The sequence below is a fragment of the Nilaparvata lugens genome, chromosome Y (assembly GCF_014356525.2).
Source record: "Nilaparvata lugens isolate BPH chromosome Y, ASM1435652v1, whole genome shotgun sequence".
Taxonomy (NCBI): Eukaryota; Metazoa; Arthropoda; class Insecta; order Hemiptera; family Delphacidae; genus Nilaparvata; species Nilaparvata lugens.
The window spans coordinates 4534609-4552548 of record NC_052519.1 but is presented as its reverse complement, the minus strand read 5'-3'; the positions used below and the strand labels follow the sequence as shown (position 1 = coordinate 4552548).

Sequence of the window (17940 nt, the reverse complement as noted above, 5' to 3'; positions counted from 1 at the left end):
CATAGATACCCTAAAATATTAACAAGCTTAGTGGTACAGAGTAATAGTGGCTGGTGTAGTGAATGGAAACAATTATTTAATCAATTTAATGAGGGATGGGTGAACCCTATAACTCAGCCAGATCGGTGGGGGATGACGTGCGACAATATAATTGATAAAATTCGCCGTAATGTACTGGGAACTTGGTGGGAGAAAGCTTCAAATTCTCAGTTCCATCAAATATATTATACGTTAAGAACCGATAATGCAGTTATGAAAGATTATTCAAACGACTCAAATAAAAGAAGGATGATTAACATAATTTTCAGAGCGAGAGGGTCATTATTGCCCTTGAATTTTAGAGTAGATAGGGGGAAAAACAGCTATATTTGTTCACTATGTAATAGTCAAGAAATTGAAGATATTTATCATTTTATAGGAAAATGTAAGGTGCTATCAGAGTACCGAGTAAAATGGTTTGGAAGCTCGGTGATAACGGATGAAATGGTTCAAGAGTATTTAAATGGTAAAAACTGGAAAAGTCTAGCGGGATATGTAAATGTAACATTGAGATATAGAAAGCTCCTTGTGGATGAATTTAATTTCTAAAAATAGCTGTACTATAATAATACTTGTGGATAATAGAAAATAAATATGTCATTGTGAATATTGTTCCCGAACCGAAAACTATGTACATATAGCTCTGGACATGTATGATTGAGTTCATCGGTTTATTTTAAGGATGATTATTTATTGTTCAAATGAGTTCAAATTATCATTGTATCACTTCATTTCATAAAGAATTATTTGTATGTTCGATTAATAAGTAAGAATAATTTACTTTGTATCAATATGTAGTTCATCTCTAGGCCTATAATAATGATTCAGGTTTCTCAAATGAACTGAAAATGATAAGATTCCAAGCATAGACGGACTACTGTGCTATGAGTGACTGATATTTAGTGCTAACTTCCCAGTTGCCTTATAAAGTTTATTGAGTGCTATCGCATGACATTGTGTAGCCCGTTCACTCTGTAGCCTACTGTGAGAACTTTGACAAAAACTAGAAGATAAGGATGAGATATAGATTAAATAACTATCAACTCCGGCTGACGGCTTCGGCTATGCCTAAGAATTTTCGGATTATTATGAACTATGGTATTGATTGTTGACGAATGATATTGTATTTAATTTTATCTTATTTTGTATTGTTTTTTGAAGTGAAAAATAAATTCTTTATCTATCTATCTATCTATCTATCTATCTATCTATCTATCTATCTATCTATCTATCTATCTATCTATCTATCTATCGTGTGACAATTCCTTTGAAATTGCATCGGCAATAATTGCAAATGCAGACACTGTAATTTCTCTCACTCTTTCCATTAGTGTTTCACTATTCAACAGTGATTTAATCATCTCTTCTTCTGTTAATTGCGATGATGACGATGAAGATGTAAATTCTTTAATTGCTTGCTCAATCAACTGTTTACACGTATTTACATTAATAGCGTCTCTATTGTTATGTGGATTACCAACATTAGTAACTCGTCTGCCACAGATATTAATGTTTCCAACAGGATCCATTTCTGTTAACAGCTGGTTACTTGTTCTTCTTCTTCTGATGTTGTTGCTACGACAATAACGATAATACTGAGAAGGAGCACTAGACCTCATTTCATCATAAAAGTCACCAACTAACTGAACACATTTCTACCAAATCGCGTCCTTTTCTTTTGTAAACCCCATTCCATCACATTTTTTCCCTCCTCCTCAATTGGTGCCGGTGCAATGCCCTCTATATATCCATTTTCAATTAGTTCTTCTAAAATCGAATTGATTTCGTTTTGATGACCAGTATTGCCAACTGCGTGTGATTCATCAAGCATGTGGAGCCTATCAACCAACTCATTAGGGTTATTCCAGTAAATGTAGTCGATGAATGTATTATTGTCACTGTTGTTTGGAACAATATTGTACAGAGTTTTCAATCCTTGACCTTGTACTTTCTTTTGCTGCAACAATGGTGTACGAGCTGCTGCTACTGCTGGTGATAATGGTTTTTTTAGCAGGTCATCATCATCAACTGTTGTTGTTGTTGTTGATGGTTTCTTTGGAGTAGCTTCATCGGCGAGTTGTAGTATTTTTTTTATTATTGACTTATACTTTGTTTGATTGTAATTAGCAATTTTCCCATCGGTACGATAACCTTTTCTATAAACATTAGTCCAAATAAGAATTCGTCTGTAAATGCGTTTATCTTTTTCAGTTACTAGAAATATGTAGGGATTTTTCATGAAAATCAGCTCGCAAAGGCCTTGTGTAACTGTAAACTTGCGTACACCAAATTCTCCAGTTTGTTCATCTCTTTAAGGATTACTTAGAATTATTCCACTACCATCATTGTCGAATGTCATCACTTTGCTACCCAGAAAATATTTTCCACTAAATGGTTTGATTCTTGGTCCAAAATGTTGATCAATCTCCTTTTCTTTTTTCAACCATCTCAAAATATAACTGCCCAATATAGTATTTTTGGATAGTGTCGTTTGTGATACAGGTACTGTAGTTTCCTCTTCCTCTTCATCATCATCCTCCTCTTCTTCATCCCCATCCTCCTCCTCCTCCTCCTCCTCCTCCTCCTCCTCCCTAGTTTTATTAACATCATCATCATCATTGTCTTGCAATAAACGTCTCTTTATTGAAGAAACTGCTGCTGACATGCTCCTATTCTCTTCCTTTTTCACTTGTTCGTTATTGTCTCCACTCTCCTTTGCACTGTCACTTTTCTCCAAAATCGAAGGTAGAAGAGAAGTAGTAGATGATAAGCTGTGTTTCCGTTTTCCAAGGCTGGATTGAGATAACGGTGTAGATGAGTGTTGCTGATGAAAGTAATTTGTTTCAGGATATAGTGATTGCTGATGATGATGTATTGATGCTGATGGAGTGTTGTCATCGCCACGATTAAGAATAAGATTTGTAATATCCTTGAGTGGTTCCAAGAGCGGTTGCATTCATTTAGTGTTTTGTTCGTCGCTCGAAGATAAATCTTGTGTAAGTGCTTTATGTTTTTGTTTTATATAACGTTTCAGCTTACTTATCTCAGTAGTAGTTGTCAATTTATTCTTTAGTTTACTGTTCTTTTTCTCTTTCTTCTTCTTTTCCATATTTTTCCTAGTCTTCTTACTTATGTTGCTGTTACCACCAGCACCAAGTGCTCCACCCCCCTCCATCGCAATAACCAGCACTAGACTGAAGTTATTTCGGTTGTGCACTGACTAAAAATGCGTCGAATCCTTGTCTGTAGCATCCATTATCCTTGTCAGATGTACAGTCAATAACTAGAAACGCATGCGCGGATGACGACCATACATTATCACACATGGTCTGGAATTCGTCCAGTGACATATCACCACTGCACACATGATCTCTGAACAAGTGTTTTGTATTCAACTGGTCCTGTTGGAACACAATTAGAAAATTAGCATTGTCTCGTATCAATTGTTTTGGTATACAGCTGTAGGTTTGTGCCAAATAAAAACAATCGACATTGCTGTGTCTTCCTGTTGTGAAGTAACGTCGTATAGCATCTTCTTGTTCACAAATTACATCGTCAAATATAATTATAGAGTTGGGTGGCAGTTCATGGGGTGGTGGAATTTCATCACTTGTGTCACACTCTGTGTAACTGAGTTCCGGCGCAAGACCACTCATAACGGCACGTAAAAAATTGTATTTATCTTGAAATGTTGTTTTGGAAAATATGTAGATATTTGAGAAACGAATACCATTTGGATTGAATAATATGTTGAATAGAACGTTAGTTTTACCACAGCCTGATGGTCCACATATAATGCATCTCACATGATTCGGAAATAGAGAACTGTGTCGTAGTTGTCTTTTTTTCCCCCCACCTGTTGTTTCAAATTTCTACTAACAATACAATCAAAATCGATAACTGGTAGCTTTTGTTTAGTTTCAACAAGTTCAATATTTCTTCTTTTACTTTTTCCACCTCTTCCTCCTCCTCCTCTTATCATCATTATCAGATCAGATCAGAACGATTGATCCAAGAATTATAACTATTATCATAACCTTTCCAACTGACTAACAGCTTTTTACCCTGTCTCTTTATAGCTTTATCGATTTCAAACACTTCGGGCACAGTAGTTTTTAACAGCTCCTCAGCATAGAATCCTCCTTTTATAGGTTGTTTACGGTAGTCTTCCATTTCATAGGTTACAGGGAGTGTTGGTCTAACACGTGTGACTGTAAACAGTTCGTTTGTCCAATTCGGAAGGTAGCCCTTGTCAAATATCATTTTATACTTGCTTATACGAACTCTGTCACCGGGCTCGATTTTCTGCCAGTGTCTTGGATAGAAATTTGGCACTACCACCTTTGTTGTCAGTTTTTGACGGAATTTACGATGATTTTCAGCGATTTTGTCCAAAAGTAGTTGCTCATGTTTTTCATTTACTTCGATGGGCCGCATACCAATTGTTCTATGCACCTTTTCATTGTATTTGGGAACTAAGCTATCGATTATGTCTATCCACTTATAAGATCCCTGTTCCGTAAACATAGTCCACATTGACTGTTTTAATGTCCTATTGAATCTTTCAATAATTGAGGCTTTCTTATCAGAATAGCTAGTATAGTGATTAATATTATAGCGTTTCATTAGATTGGCAAACTTTTAGTTTATAAATTCTTTTCCACTGTCAGTTTGAAGGTTATGTGTGCTGCCATGTCTATCGAGTATAGGAATAAACGCATCGACTATCTCATTGGCTGATTCATTTTTAATTGGTACTGCGTGTGCAAACTTGCTCAGACAATTTATTATTGTTAAAATGTATTTGTAGCCTTTGTTGTGACGTGAGTAGGGAATCATTTCAACCAAGTCGGCTTGTAGTAAATCTTTTAGCCCCTTTAATGTCACCTGTCTTGTAGGGTAGTTTTTCAAAGCTGGTTTGTATAGTTCCTTGGCTATTACAGTTTTTTCATTTTCAATCTTTTTTTTTCTCTTCTTCTCATTCTCCATTATGAAAACACCACCACCACCACCACTTCTTTTCACCAATAGCACACAAAAAATGAAAATGGTTTACAAATAGGTATTACCTTTATATTTATAAGACTATATTGAGTAAATATTTATAATAACCCAAGCATGTAGTTCAGGGTCAATGGCTTCTACCATTTCACAATACGTTCTACTTGTGGGAAATTCGATAACTAATCCTTGACCATTGTTGAAAGCAAGAATGCTGGTAGCATGGAAGAAAGTATTGCTCATTATCCCTAGGAAATTCTCTGCAGAACCAAATGGTTCTCGAACATGTGTATTGTTGAAATCAAACACAACTTCTACAATCCACCTTGTACCACTTGTGTATTGACAACAATTTCGACTCAAACAATTAGACTTTTTTCTCTATCCGAACAGCACATTTTTCCGTAAGATGATGATGATGATGGTTAGCTGATGAAAGTTAACCGGTTGGCACTACTGCAAGCTATTGAGGGTGATGTAGAGTGTGATGGAGATATGGTGTACACCTTGTCATCTTCTTCTTCTTCTTCTTCTGTGATATTGCTAAACAACACCTCTTGGTGACAGTATGAAGCACAACTCACAACTGAACTATTGACAACAGATTCAAGAAATTCTATAAATGGGAAATGAGTCATGTAGACATGTGCGCATGTCATATTTACAATTTACTCGGGAACAAAGAAATAAATCTAAATTGAAACCCCCTGCAACAGCCATATACCAAGTGTTGAGAGTATTTAGGATAGTAGTTATATTGTTATCATCGTTATCATTATCAACATCTTTATTATCATTTCCAATTGATGGATGGAACTGATGGTGATGATGATTGTTGTGTAGATAAATCTTTTCCAAAATACATTGACGAAAGAAGAACTTATTGGATTCATCGAGTCCACCAATAGTTTGTAATTGAAGGAATTCATCAGTATAGTATTGATCTGCTAGTCTAGCTACACATAATAGAACATTATGTAGCAGGATTAGGGTGAACAATTTTGTTGTTAATACAATGACTTTCATTGTTGTAATGTATGAAAATTGTTTAGTTGTGTTTGTTTTATACTAACAAAAAAGAGTGATGCAATAATATTATGGTTCATAACAGTGTTTTTTTTTCTTGTTCTCTACAGATTATAATGTTGGAAAAATTAATTACGAAAGTGACTGCACAAAGCACAATGGAAAACTCATCCTCACCAAATTTAATGAACAACACAACATCTTCTTCACCATCATCACCTGCAATTCCAATTGAACCTGCACATACAACATCTAGAAGTTCTCTTAATAATTGTAGTAGTGTCTATATAATGGACATTCAAGGATTTAAAGACAATAATGGAGAACTAGTTGCTAAAGAACTTGTAATTCTAGAGTCAAGTGAAGATGGCGGATGTCAAAGTGTAGTGACAAGTCAATATTTTTTTGAACAACCGTATCCAAATACCTGTTTGTCAACAAGTACAATCAATCAAAATAATGGGTTGGAAACCAAACATGGACTGAGGTGGGGGGAGTGTGGTCTAATGGGACAACAGCAATTACTACCCTACAGAAGTTTTAAAGATGTTATTGTTGATGCAATTGAAGGGTGGTTGTTCAATCCAACCAAAAGGCATGAAAATGGAATAGAAATCTATGTTCATGGGTTTGACATAGTGACTCTCCTATACAAACAATTAGATGGTGTAATTCACGATTATGTTCGAATTATTGATATTTCGTGTGAGTATGCTTCTGATTTTAGTCCACCAAACCTTGATGGACTGTTGAAGAAATGTAGTAGCTCAATTTCACATGTCTATTGTGAAGAACATTATTTACTTACATTATTGGAGGAAATACGTCTATGTATACAAGAATCTCTTGCAACACAGCAGAATACTGTTGGTGCTGATAGACATAACTATAGATGTTCATTGCAGATTGTCCATGCTTTGCATGGCTATATCAAAAAATCAATGTTGAAATTGACCATGAATATGTAATTGATTTTATGTAATACCTATTGAATATATAAATGTACTTTGTGTGTGTGTGTTAACCAAAATATATATTATTTTATTTGCCTCTCTCTCTTCTCTTCTCTTCTTTTCCCATCTTCACTTACTGTATTATTTCATATTTCAGAAAACAGCTGATTTGAATCGGAAGTTGTCCTTTTTATTCTACTGAGAGCGGATAATGAGTAAGGGGTGAATAATTTGTTAGCGACCTTGGCGGATGATGGTTTGGACCAGTCTCTGCCCGAATGGACAGACGGGCAACAGTCGCACGTCAAGATGGCGGCAACCGAGGAACCAGAATGGCGGCGGTGCAGCGAGGTCTTGCGAGCACTTCAACGTGTCCGAGAACGATTCGATCGACGCCGTTGAAGAGGAAATACGCAGTCGTCGACGACCGTGGTTCTTGAACGGCCAACGATGTGAATCGTCGGCTGTCGACGTGGCCGCTGTGTATGACGACACCATGGACGACGAAAACGCGCCGGTCGTGTATAAGAAACCGCTACCGTTCGCCCAACGTCGGCAGACCGCTAGGAAACCGTCCGTTGTCGATCCAAACGCTTTCAACGAATCGCACAGCTCCGTAGAGGAGGAGAGACCAGTGAGGCGTACTAGAGGAGGCTTTTCAAAACGATCCAAGCCGATCCCCAATCCGGAGTTCTTCAATTCAGCCACCTTGAATGAGTCGGTGGTGGTTGAGGCCAAAGCTAAGAAGTTCACGAGATCTGCCAGGCAGGTGACAGAGGCTAATATGAAGGCATTCGAGGTAACCGATGACGAAGAAGAAAAAGAGGAAGATATTGGAGGAGAAGATGAGAGAGAAAAAGAAACTAGAGGGGGAGAAGATGATAAGGAAGGCAATAGAGCAACAGAAACTAAAGGAGGAGAGGAAGATAGGGAAGGAAAAGGAACCACAGAAGAAGACAAAGGAAAAGAAAACACAGAATTAGAGGAAGGGAGTGAATTCGTGCTGGAATTGGACGAGGAAGGTAGTGTTGATAAAGTAGGAGAGGAAACGAGAAACTCGGTGGATGAGTCGGATGAATCTGAGGCAGAAGAAGGGGGGGGCAATAAGAGTGTGTCACTAGTGATCCAATCTGAGGGGGAAGTTGGGGGTGAGGATTCCCTAGATGAAGAGGTTGACGAGGATGGTGAAGAAGAGGAGAAAGAGGAAAAACAGGTGGTGGGAAGTGCAAAATCAGGGGGGAAAGGAGATCAGGATAAAATTCAACAAAAAAATCGTGATGGTGGGGTAGGTTGCTCTAACGAACAATCCAGTCTACTCTTGGAATACCACTTGTCTACCGAAAACAATAGTGTGGTAATTGAATGTCACAATCAAAGCTCAGCGTCTTTGAAGAGCAGTGCTTGTATGAGCATGGATATAACAATGACATCCCAAATTTTAGGTCAAAAACTGTCAGGGCCAAAGCATCACCTGCCTTAAAAGCACTCTGAATTTCACTTGTGAGAGAATAGAGCGTAGCGTAGCAGAAGTAGGCCATTTACACCGCAGTTTTTGGATATGGATAAAACTGGGGAAGGTGTACCGAATCTGGGGAAGATTTTGGACGGTTTAGATGTGATGAATATGTCGGGGAAAAATTTGTTGGAACCGAATGTAGATGAAGCGTTGAGAATATCGCCTCTGAAGGAGGTAGCTTTGTCAGATAGGAACGACCGGTCCTTAAGAAGTCTTAATAACAGTGCTGTATCGGAAAAGAATAACAGATCATTGAGGAGTCGTGATGATAGTGGAGTTTCAGATAGAAACAGTAGGTCTTTGAGAAATGGTAATAGATCAGTGAATAAATCTAATAGTGGTGTTTTAGATAAAAGCAACCGGTCTTTGAGGAGTGGGAATAAACCGGCGGTAGAAAAAGAACTGAATAGCTCTGGAAAAACAGGTGAAAAACGTAGTTCCGCAGCCAAAGAGCTGTTCAGCGATAGTAGTTCTGGGAAAGATACGTCTGGAAATAATTTAGATGGTTCTCAGAAGCTGTTAGATGGCTCGGAACAACCTTTGGGCCTACAAGAGGATGAGGAAGTTGATGGGAGTGGGAGAGATGTGCAAGCCAATGTGAGTAACGCTAATAGTCAAACAGAGAAGAACGTGGATAAAGAACTGAAGAATGGAGATGAGGATCTGATGAATATATTGTTGGCAAGTTTAAGAAATAGGATGCGTGAAGAGGCTGATAGAAGTAAGGTTGAAGATAATGGTTCAAAAGAGAATGGACAAAGAGGGGAGGATATCAATGTGTCTCAAGTGGTAGGTTTAAAAGAAAGTTCCAAGAGTGGTGATGATATTGTGAATGATACACAAAGAGGAGAACGGAGGAGAGGTAAGAGGGGAAGAGAAGATGTCAACAAAAGTGTGACTCCGGAAGAAGAGAATGAAAATAGGGACCGTGATGTGTCCATGGATGTAATCAATGGTTCTCAGAGAGATGAAGGGGAAGTTGGTAACAGGAGTTTGCGATATAGGATTGATTGATTGATTGAGTACTTTATTTATGTAGATTACAATATATACTGGCTTATACACTTATATACAATAGCTTACAATACAGCAAAATTATAGATGAATTTACATAATATAGACTAGGAAAATAACTATAGAACTGTATATGATATGAAAAAGCAATTTGTAATATAATAACTATAGATAATAATCATATTGTTATGCATCTACATAAATTGGCGGAGCTTTGGACATATCAATGTCCATTCTTTGGGAAGAATAATAAAAATATCCTCCCCACTAACTCTCTACCAAAACGTTAATTTCGTTATTTAAACTAAGGATTTATTTATTAATGGAAATATTGTAAAAGTTTTAATCAATATGAATATTGAAGAGAAAAAAAACAGAAAATTGATAAAGTAAAATAATTATATAGGTAGATAAGATCAAATAATTGATTAATAAAATGAAGTAGGCTGAAAGTAGATCAGGGTTATCAAATTTCAGTAATATACAGCAGTATGCAGTGGATAATTGAAATAACATGAGTTTATATAATATATATATATACAATTCGTTCTATAACATGGTTTAAAGGTTTATATTGGTGGAATGGGTGAGGGATGGTTGTCATGTGATCGTTCTAGGGTTGGACAGTTTCAGTCATTTGCTCCAAAATATGTTTTTTTAAAGTCAGGTTGAAGCTCGCTCGGCTCTCGATAGACCTGATAGAAACAGGAAGTGTATTCCATGCACGACAGGCACTGACTAAGAAGGATTTTGTGAAAATAGTAGTTCGATGATTGGGTATCCTTAAAGTACTTTCTCCGGTTCTAGTATGTGAAGCATCTATCCTCCTACCTTCAGAGACAAATTTGAAATCATCTTTAAAATAGTTCGGATTACCGTATTTCAAGATATCTCTAACAAGCTTGACTATTCGAAAAAGCCTCTGATCGGGAAGCTTCAATGTTGAACTAGCAATGTGGGCTGGGGTGATATGATCATGGCGTTGGAGAGAGTAGACGAAACGTAGACAATAATTTTGGCAACGCTGTAGTTTATCATTCAGAGTGACTTGCATATCGTTAAGAACAGAATTACAATACATTAAATGTGGGAAGATGAGAGATTGAACCAATAATAATTTAATGTTTCTAGGGAGGATATCGTGCATTTTCTTCAATGCATGCATGACTGAGAATACCTTTTTACAAGTTTTGTTCACTTGTTCTGACCAGTCAAGAGTATTATTCATAATAATGCCTAAATTTTTAACTGAGCTACAGTAAGGAATGTCATTACCGTCTACACTAATTTTGTGAATCGATTCAAGGTCAATATTGTTTATAAGACGAGAATATCCAATTATAATGGGTTGTGTTTTGATGGGATTAAGCTTAAGGCCATTTTTCTTCGTCCATTCCACTATCGAATTGATATCCTGATTCATTATTCCAACTGTTTCATTAATTTTTGTTATGGGACAGCTTAAATAGATTTGAAGGTCGTCTGCATAAGTATGGAAACTGGAGAATTTGATAATGGAAGAAAGGTCATTAGCATACAAAGTGAAGAGGAGAGGGCCTAAAATTGAACCTTGTGGTACTCCATGCATAACGTTTTTCCAAGTTGACTTTTTGTCACCGACAGATACACATTGTTTCCTACCTAATAGATAGGATTTAAACCAAACTAACGAGTTGCGACTGAAACCAAGAATAGCCAACTTATTCAGAAGGACTGTATGATCAACAGTATCGAATGCTTTAGAAAAATCAAATAGGGTGAGGATGGTGCATTTTCTGTGGTCCACAGCTAACCTTATATCATCAGTGACACGAAGCAGAGCTGTCTCAGTTGAATGGAATTTTCTAAAGCCTGATTGAAAGTTATGAAGCTTACTATTGTTGTCTAGAAATTTTACAACTTGAGCATGAATGAGTCTTTCTAGCACTTTGGACAATGCAGGTAAAATACTGATTGGTCTAAAATCCTCAACTTTATTGGGTGATGGAACTTTATTTAGAGGGCGAACCAGAGCAAACTTCCAGTTTTCAGGGAAAATGCCTTCTTCAAGTGACTTGTTGAAAATGTATGTAATGGTTGGTAAAACAGCAAATAACATATTCTTGATAAATTTAATAGGAATTTTGTCTACACCCGTAGCATTACTATGAATACGTTGAATTGCTCTGAAAGTGTCTTCTTCTGAGATTGGATGGAAATGAAATTGATCAGTGATTGGTAAATCTAAGTTTGTAACCTGCTCTTCAAGATCATCTATATGATTAGCAATGACAACTTCGTCGCGTTGGTTAGAGTGTGAAACGAAATGGTCATTTATATTATTCAATGGTAAGTCAATTTGTGGATTCGATTTCTGTTTGCCAAGCCCGAATTCTTTTATTCCCTGCCAAAGTGATTTAGAGTCTTGTCTATTGTTTGTCATAAACGAATTCAAGTACCTAATCTTTAAGTTCCGTAATTCCTGTTTAACCCTATTTCTAAGGCTCCTATACTCTATCAAACTGTCCAAGTCAAATGTCTTTTTAAATTTTCTATGTGCTTTGTCTCTACGTCCCATCATCTTAAGTATGTCTTCAGTCATCCACGGTACTCGTCGTTTTCTATTAATCCTCCTTGTCACATAAGGTGCATGTTTGTCATACAAAGTCAAGTCCAATTCTCGAAAGTCTTGACCATGTCATCAACTGAGGGTAATGCTTCAATTTGATGCCATGGAGTCTGAGCCACATCAGTCAGGAAGGCAGCTTCATCAAAGTTTTTGAAGTCTCTATAAGTGATAATTTTCTGTTCTGGCTTGGGTATCTTATGGGAAAGTACACAGTAGATCAAATCATGTCTAGAAATAGCTGGGACTGAGATTTGGCCTGCTTGAACAACCTCATTGGGATCACTAACAATGAGAAGGTCAATGAGTGTGTCTGATTCATTAGTATGATGAGTTGGATCGAGGGGTAAAATAGTCATGTTTAAGCATTGGAAAATTGTAGTCAGTTGGAAGTAGTCAAAGTTACGATTCGTCATGTTCAAGTCGGTGTTCATATCCCCCATAACTAGTATACGGTTATAACAAGGCATAAGAGAAAGCAAGGCATTTTCGAAATCTGTGAAATGACCTATTTTTGGTGGGCGATAACAGATACCAACGAGTAATTTATCATTACTAGATAAGGATAATTCAAGTAGCATAAACTCTGGTCTGGAACAATACTCTTGTTTAGATGTGATTAAAACTTTTGTTTTCATACCATCTTTCACATAAATTGCTACACCCCCACAAGCTTTATTTAATCTATCATTCCGGAAAAGATTATATCCAGGCAATGCAACAAAATTTGATGTAATACTAGGCTTCAAAAATGATTCGGAAATTCCGATTATATTGAAGTCCTGAAAACGGAAGATTGCTCTGAGTTCATCAATGTGGCAACTGAGGGATTGTACGTTAAGGTGAGCAGCCTTGAAAAGTTTTTTGAAAGAGTGGAGCTTATTTGCTAGAAACGTACCTGCGTCATTATTACTATTATTGAAATAATCATACCTACTTGAGGGCGAGCAAGCTGACGTGTCAGTAAGAGGCATCATGGAAGCAGCAGACCAATCGTGAACCGACCTCAGAACGACACATGACGGGGGAAATGGGGATGAAACTGATAAAACTTAACCTAAATGAAAAAGTCTCTTGATTCGAGTGCATTCAGTATGCCTTGACAGTTCGGCTCCCTTCACTATTTAAAGCACTAGTTCAGAAATTCACTAAACACAATAAGATGTAGATGTGTGGAGTTTCGGTGATGAATAATCCTAATGGTGAATAAGATGAAGATTGAGGAAGAACTGGTAATGGGAGATCTGGTCCAAGTGGAGATAGAGCGAGTAGGTATCCAGTAGTGGAAGATCGAGTCCAAGTGGAGATAGAGCGAGTAGGTATCCAGTAGTGGAAGATCGAGTCCAAGTGGAGATAGAGAGAGATGAAATCCAGTAGTGGAAGATCGTGTTCATCCTTTACAACTTCCTCAAACTGACATCAACGCGTCAGCGATAGTCAACAACTCGTTGAATTTCACAGTAAACGCCACTAGAGCAGATCAGAACTCATCTAACCGAGGTTTAGACGAAATAATGCCGGCGCCCAGGTCGCTACCGGTGCGTAAACGGCGTTTAGTGGCCCCAACCGGCGGTACACCGTCGTTTTCATTGGCCGCTCAGAAAAAAAAGAAGAAAACCGTGGAGGGAGAGAGTGATTCTGTGGCTGCGTTGGTGGAGAGAGAGAAGGAGGATGATCAGGTGGCAGTGAACGGAAATCGCGAGGCTGTGGCTGCCAAAGTCAACTACAAGTGTCCCAAACTGAAGAAACCCGAGGTTTGGGTGACTCCACGTCTCTACAAATGGCTGATTGAGAAGCTAGAACCCCGTTACAAGCTGCGGTCCCGTTTGAGGGCAGAGGAATTTGTGGATCTGTTGTGTTCTACGGTGAAAACGGTCATCAAAAAAGAAGAAAACTACGAGAAGGAGGTTGAGGACTTGAAGTATGAGATGGCGCGACTCAATATGGTGAAAAATTTGCACGAGTTTTTCATGTTTATCTCCGAGTATTTGCCTTGGCGCTTCCAGGATAAGTCGATACCTTTACCGCAGTCTTTTATTACGGGCAAGGTTGTCACCTATGAAAAAGGTACTCTTTTATGATCCGATTTTGTAAAAACATTCTACAAAAATTTTCATTTACATGGATTGTTTATTATAGACTACCTATATTATGTTTTATGCTATTCATGAATTTTATTTGAAGGAAAGGATTTGCGAAAATTTTCAGTTAAGTTACTGGTACAAAATAATGATGGATTTTAAGTGTATGACCCGATTTTGTAACGTAGAATTCTCATATTGTATTTGGAAATAGAATAATGGGATCAGAGATTGTAAAATAGGTTGAATCTAAAATATGAATTTGCTAAAACTAGTGTAAACTGATTTTGAGTTATGTTGATAAATGATAACTGATTTTCTGTATTTGGAAGTATAATCATAGGATCAGAGATTGTAGAATAGATTGAATTTAGAAAGACTATTGGGATCTGATATTGTAAAGATCATTGGGAGAAAGAATGTGGAAAAGAACATCATTTCAGCATTCTATTTTGTTAGGAAAATGTTAAAAACTTATAGATTGCATGTTTATAAAAATAAATCCAACTTACTTTATGTTTTATAATATTCAATGTGGTCTCCCGTTTTTGTGGATTCATCACTCTTCATAATACATAGAGAATTTGTATTTCTCATTCATGCTGATGATTTTCTGTAGTGTTATTTCGAAAATTCTCTCAAGCTTCAAATTGTTTCTCAAAGTATATAGAAACTATAATCTATTTCACTACCTTACTTGTAGAATACTGAGAGAGTACTTTTATATTTGGCTTTCATTCTATTGTAATTATCTCCAGTATTCAGACATCGGGAAGACAAGTACAAAATTCTAGTTTTATATATTTCTTATTAATTTATAATTTTATGTTTGTAATTTAGCTTTGTTCTTTTAAATTTTGTTCTTAATTTTCAACTTTCTAATTTCTAGCAACTTTTATAATTGTAACTATAATATTCTACATAATTGTATTTTTCATATATTATTCATTCTTGAATTTTAATGTTGTAACTCTATATCTCTATTCGTTCATTTTATGCATGCCTAGCCTATTAATTTTTCAAAGGTTTCTAAATATAAAAATATAAATATATCTAAAGTGCCTTCTTCAAATTTTCAAGATTTGTAAATATACAGTTTTTTCAAATTGTATTTATCTTATTGAAATAAAACTCAAATTAACCTATAGAGAGGCAGCAGCATACCTTTTTAAAAACACTTCACTTATATGGGCTACTTTAGTACAAATTATAAAAACAATATAAAAACTTGTAGTACCCTTTATTATTGAAAACTTTAAAATATTTCAACGACTAGTTTCGACCATAACAACATTTCAACTTGAAAATGACCTAAGTTAGGGTCGAAACTAGTCGTTGAAATATTTCAAAGTTTTTTATAATAAAGGGTACTACAAGTTTCTATACTGTTTTTATTAATTTACACCTTATTAAATATGTTAAATTTATTCTCATTCAACCAATGCTAATATTTTGAAATGAATATACTGTAGTAGGAAACTAACATAATATTATTAGTTAGTGTATTTTAGTTTATTTATAATTTATTGTGAAATTCACTTTTTAAAGTAAGTGAATTTCGTGGAAGAGCATATCGTACTTGTCAAGTTTCTTTTTCCACCGTCTTATGCAGCAGATATTTGTAATCATGTCATACCGGTACATCCTTAGAGAAAAAATAGCTTAAGAAGATGTCCAATGGTATAGAGCGTTTATGTTTCAAATTTCACTGTTTGTTTAAACCGATTACTATTGATTATTAGCACCAAGCCACATGATGTATGTTCCGGACGAGTCCAGGAAGCTCTCCGATTGGGATGTCGTTCGGGAATCAACTAATAATCAGAGCTTCCTGCCCTGCCGACCCGTCTGAAAAACGCCTCATGTGTCGTGGCTCTTTCTTTCATGGCCTGGTGAGAGTGTAGGAACGGCACAGTATGAGAGACTACCAGCATCGAATATCTTCTCGTAAAAACAACTTAGTGTACTATCGGTTTGAGCAAACAGTGAAATTTGAAACATAAACGCCCTATACCATGGGATTCATTCTTATGCTATCTTTTATTTTTTATATCTATCTAATATTGATTGTTGATCCTTGTTAATAATGACCAATTCTAATTTTATAACAGAAACCGTGAAAAAAGAACTAGTTCTTACGGGATTGGCAGATTGATGTTTAATTCTTCTTCTTCTCATAAGAACTAATGGCTTTTCTAAGAAGTTCACTAATGAGTACTTGGATAAAGGTCGAAACATATTGGAGTGGCGAAGGTAAGGCAGAAAGTAGAAGGAAGCGGAGGCATTCAGATAGATGCATTACTTTTCAACACTCAGCTCAACACCTTCGCCATTCTACTACAGTATTTGAACTCGTTTGTTAATATGACCCTTACAGACGTCACTACTATAGAAATGAATGTTTCTGTCAAAAAATTACAAAACTCAATTCACCAACAATATTTACATTATATATTTGCACCAAAAATAGTTTACTGCTCTGGGTGAGGATTTATACTGGATAATGCTGTTTTCTTTGTGATGGTCTAACTCGACGTATTGAGTTCTGTTTGAGAGGTAGTCCTCCAACCATTGGAGAGCTCTTCCAGTTACATTGAGATTACTCGGTTTCTGTTTCAAATTTTATAAGTTTGAAAAAAAATTCTATCTACTCATTGACTTATGTTAGGTATTCATTTTCTATTTAAATTTCACAAAGTTGGAACCTACAAAATTCGGAAATCTCAAACTCACAACAGATTTTTATTATCTACTATGGCTAATTGTATCTTAGTCGACTTGAAATTTTTTGATCAAGATCTTGATACACTAGAATTGATGAGGAGTTCACTATTGTCCTAATATTGCAGCTATTATAACTCAATATCAGGGCACCGAGCTTCGCACGTTATTTATTTATTGATAAACAAGACACAATTCTTTAAAATGATTGGGGAAGGATTAATATGCACAGCCCAAAACTTTTTCTTCCCCGAATTTTGATTCATACACTATAAATAGTCCAAAAAGTAGGTTATGTTCCATACACTTGAATTCAGGTCCAATTTCCAGTCCAAACATTTGAAAACAGAAAAGTTCCAATTTAGATTGTTTACAAACCAAATTTAATTAAAAATAGCACTCACTAATTACTTAAAACTGTAAAATAATGATTAACTTTGAAGATTCTGATATACTTATATTTAGAATGATATGCCATGTTATATTCAGTTATTTCACCTTTCAAACCCTTGAGGTTTCTTTATCTTTCAGGTCGTGTTTATATTTTACAGCTGGCGGCTATACGTCAGTCTATAAATTTCGGGGATAAGATAATTTGAGTACATTTTTTATAAACTGCATATTCTGAAAATTCATACCAAGCACATTTGTTTGATACCTTTTTCATAAGATGTGTTCTACTAGAAGCCATGATATAAATAAATAAGCTTTATTTGCCATAAGGGCCATGCCCCATACAAAGAGTTGTACACTAACAATACATAAATTACAATTACAACATCAACACAATTGATCAACTCTTCTTCGAATTCTGGATAACACTATTGAAATGAAATAGTTTGATGTAGACTCCTTAAAAATAACAAGAACACAGATTTAAAGCTACTAAAATATCATTGATTGTATATGGGGGAGTAATTTTACATGTCACCGTGAGACCTATTGCAGACCTCTATTTCATCGCCCTTATAATAGAAGGGTCTG

The 17940-nt window shown here is 36.1% G+C and overlaps 1 protein-coding gene across 1 annotated transcript; it reads left to right on the top strand.

Moving 5' to 3' along the window:
* The first annotated feature begins 8577 nt into the window (after window positions 1-8577).
* On the top strand, window positions 8578-9549 carry LOC120355199. Its single transcript, XM_039443532.1, has one exon. It carries the CDS (start codon window positions 8578-8580, stop codon window positions 9547-9549), a length of 972 nt encoding a protein of 323 aa, XP_039299466.1.
* The last annotated feature ends 8391 nt before the right edge of the window (window positions 9550-17940 follow it).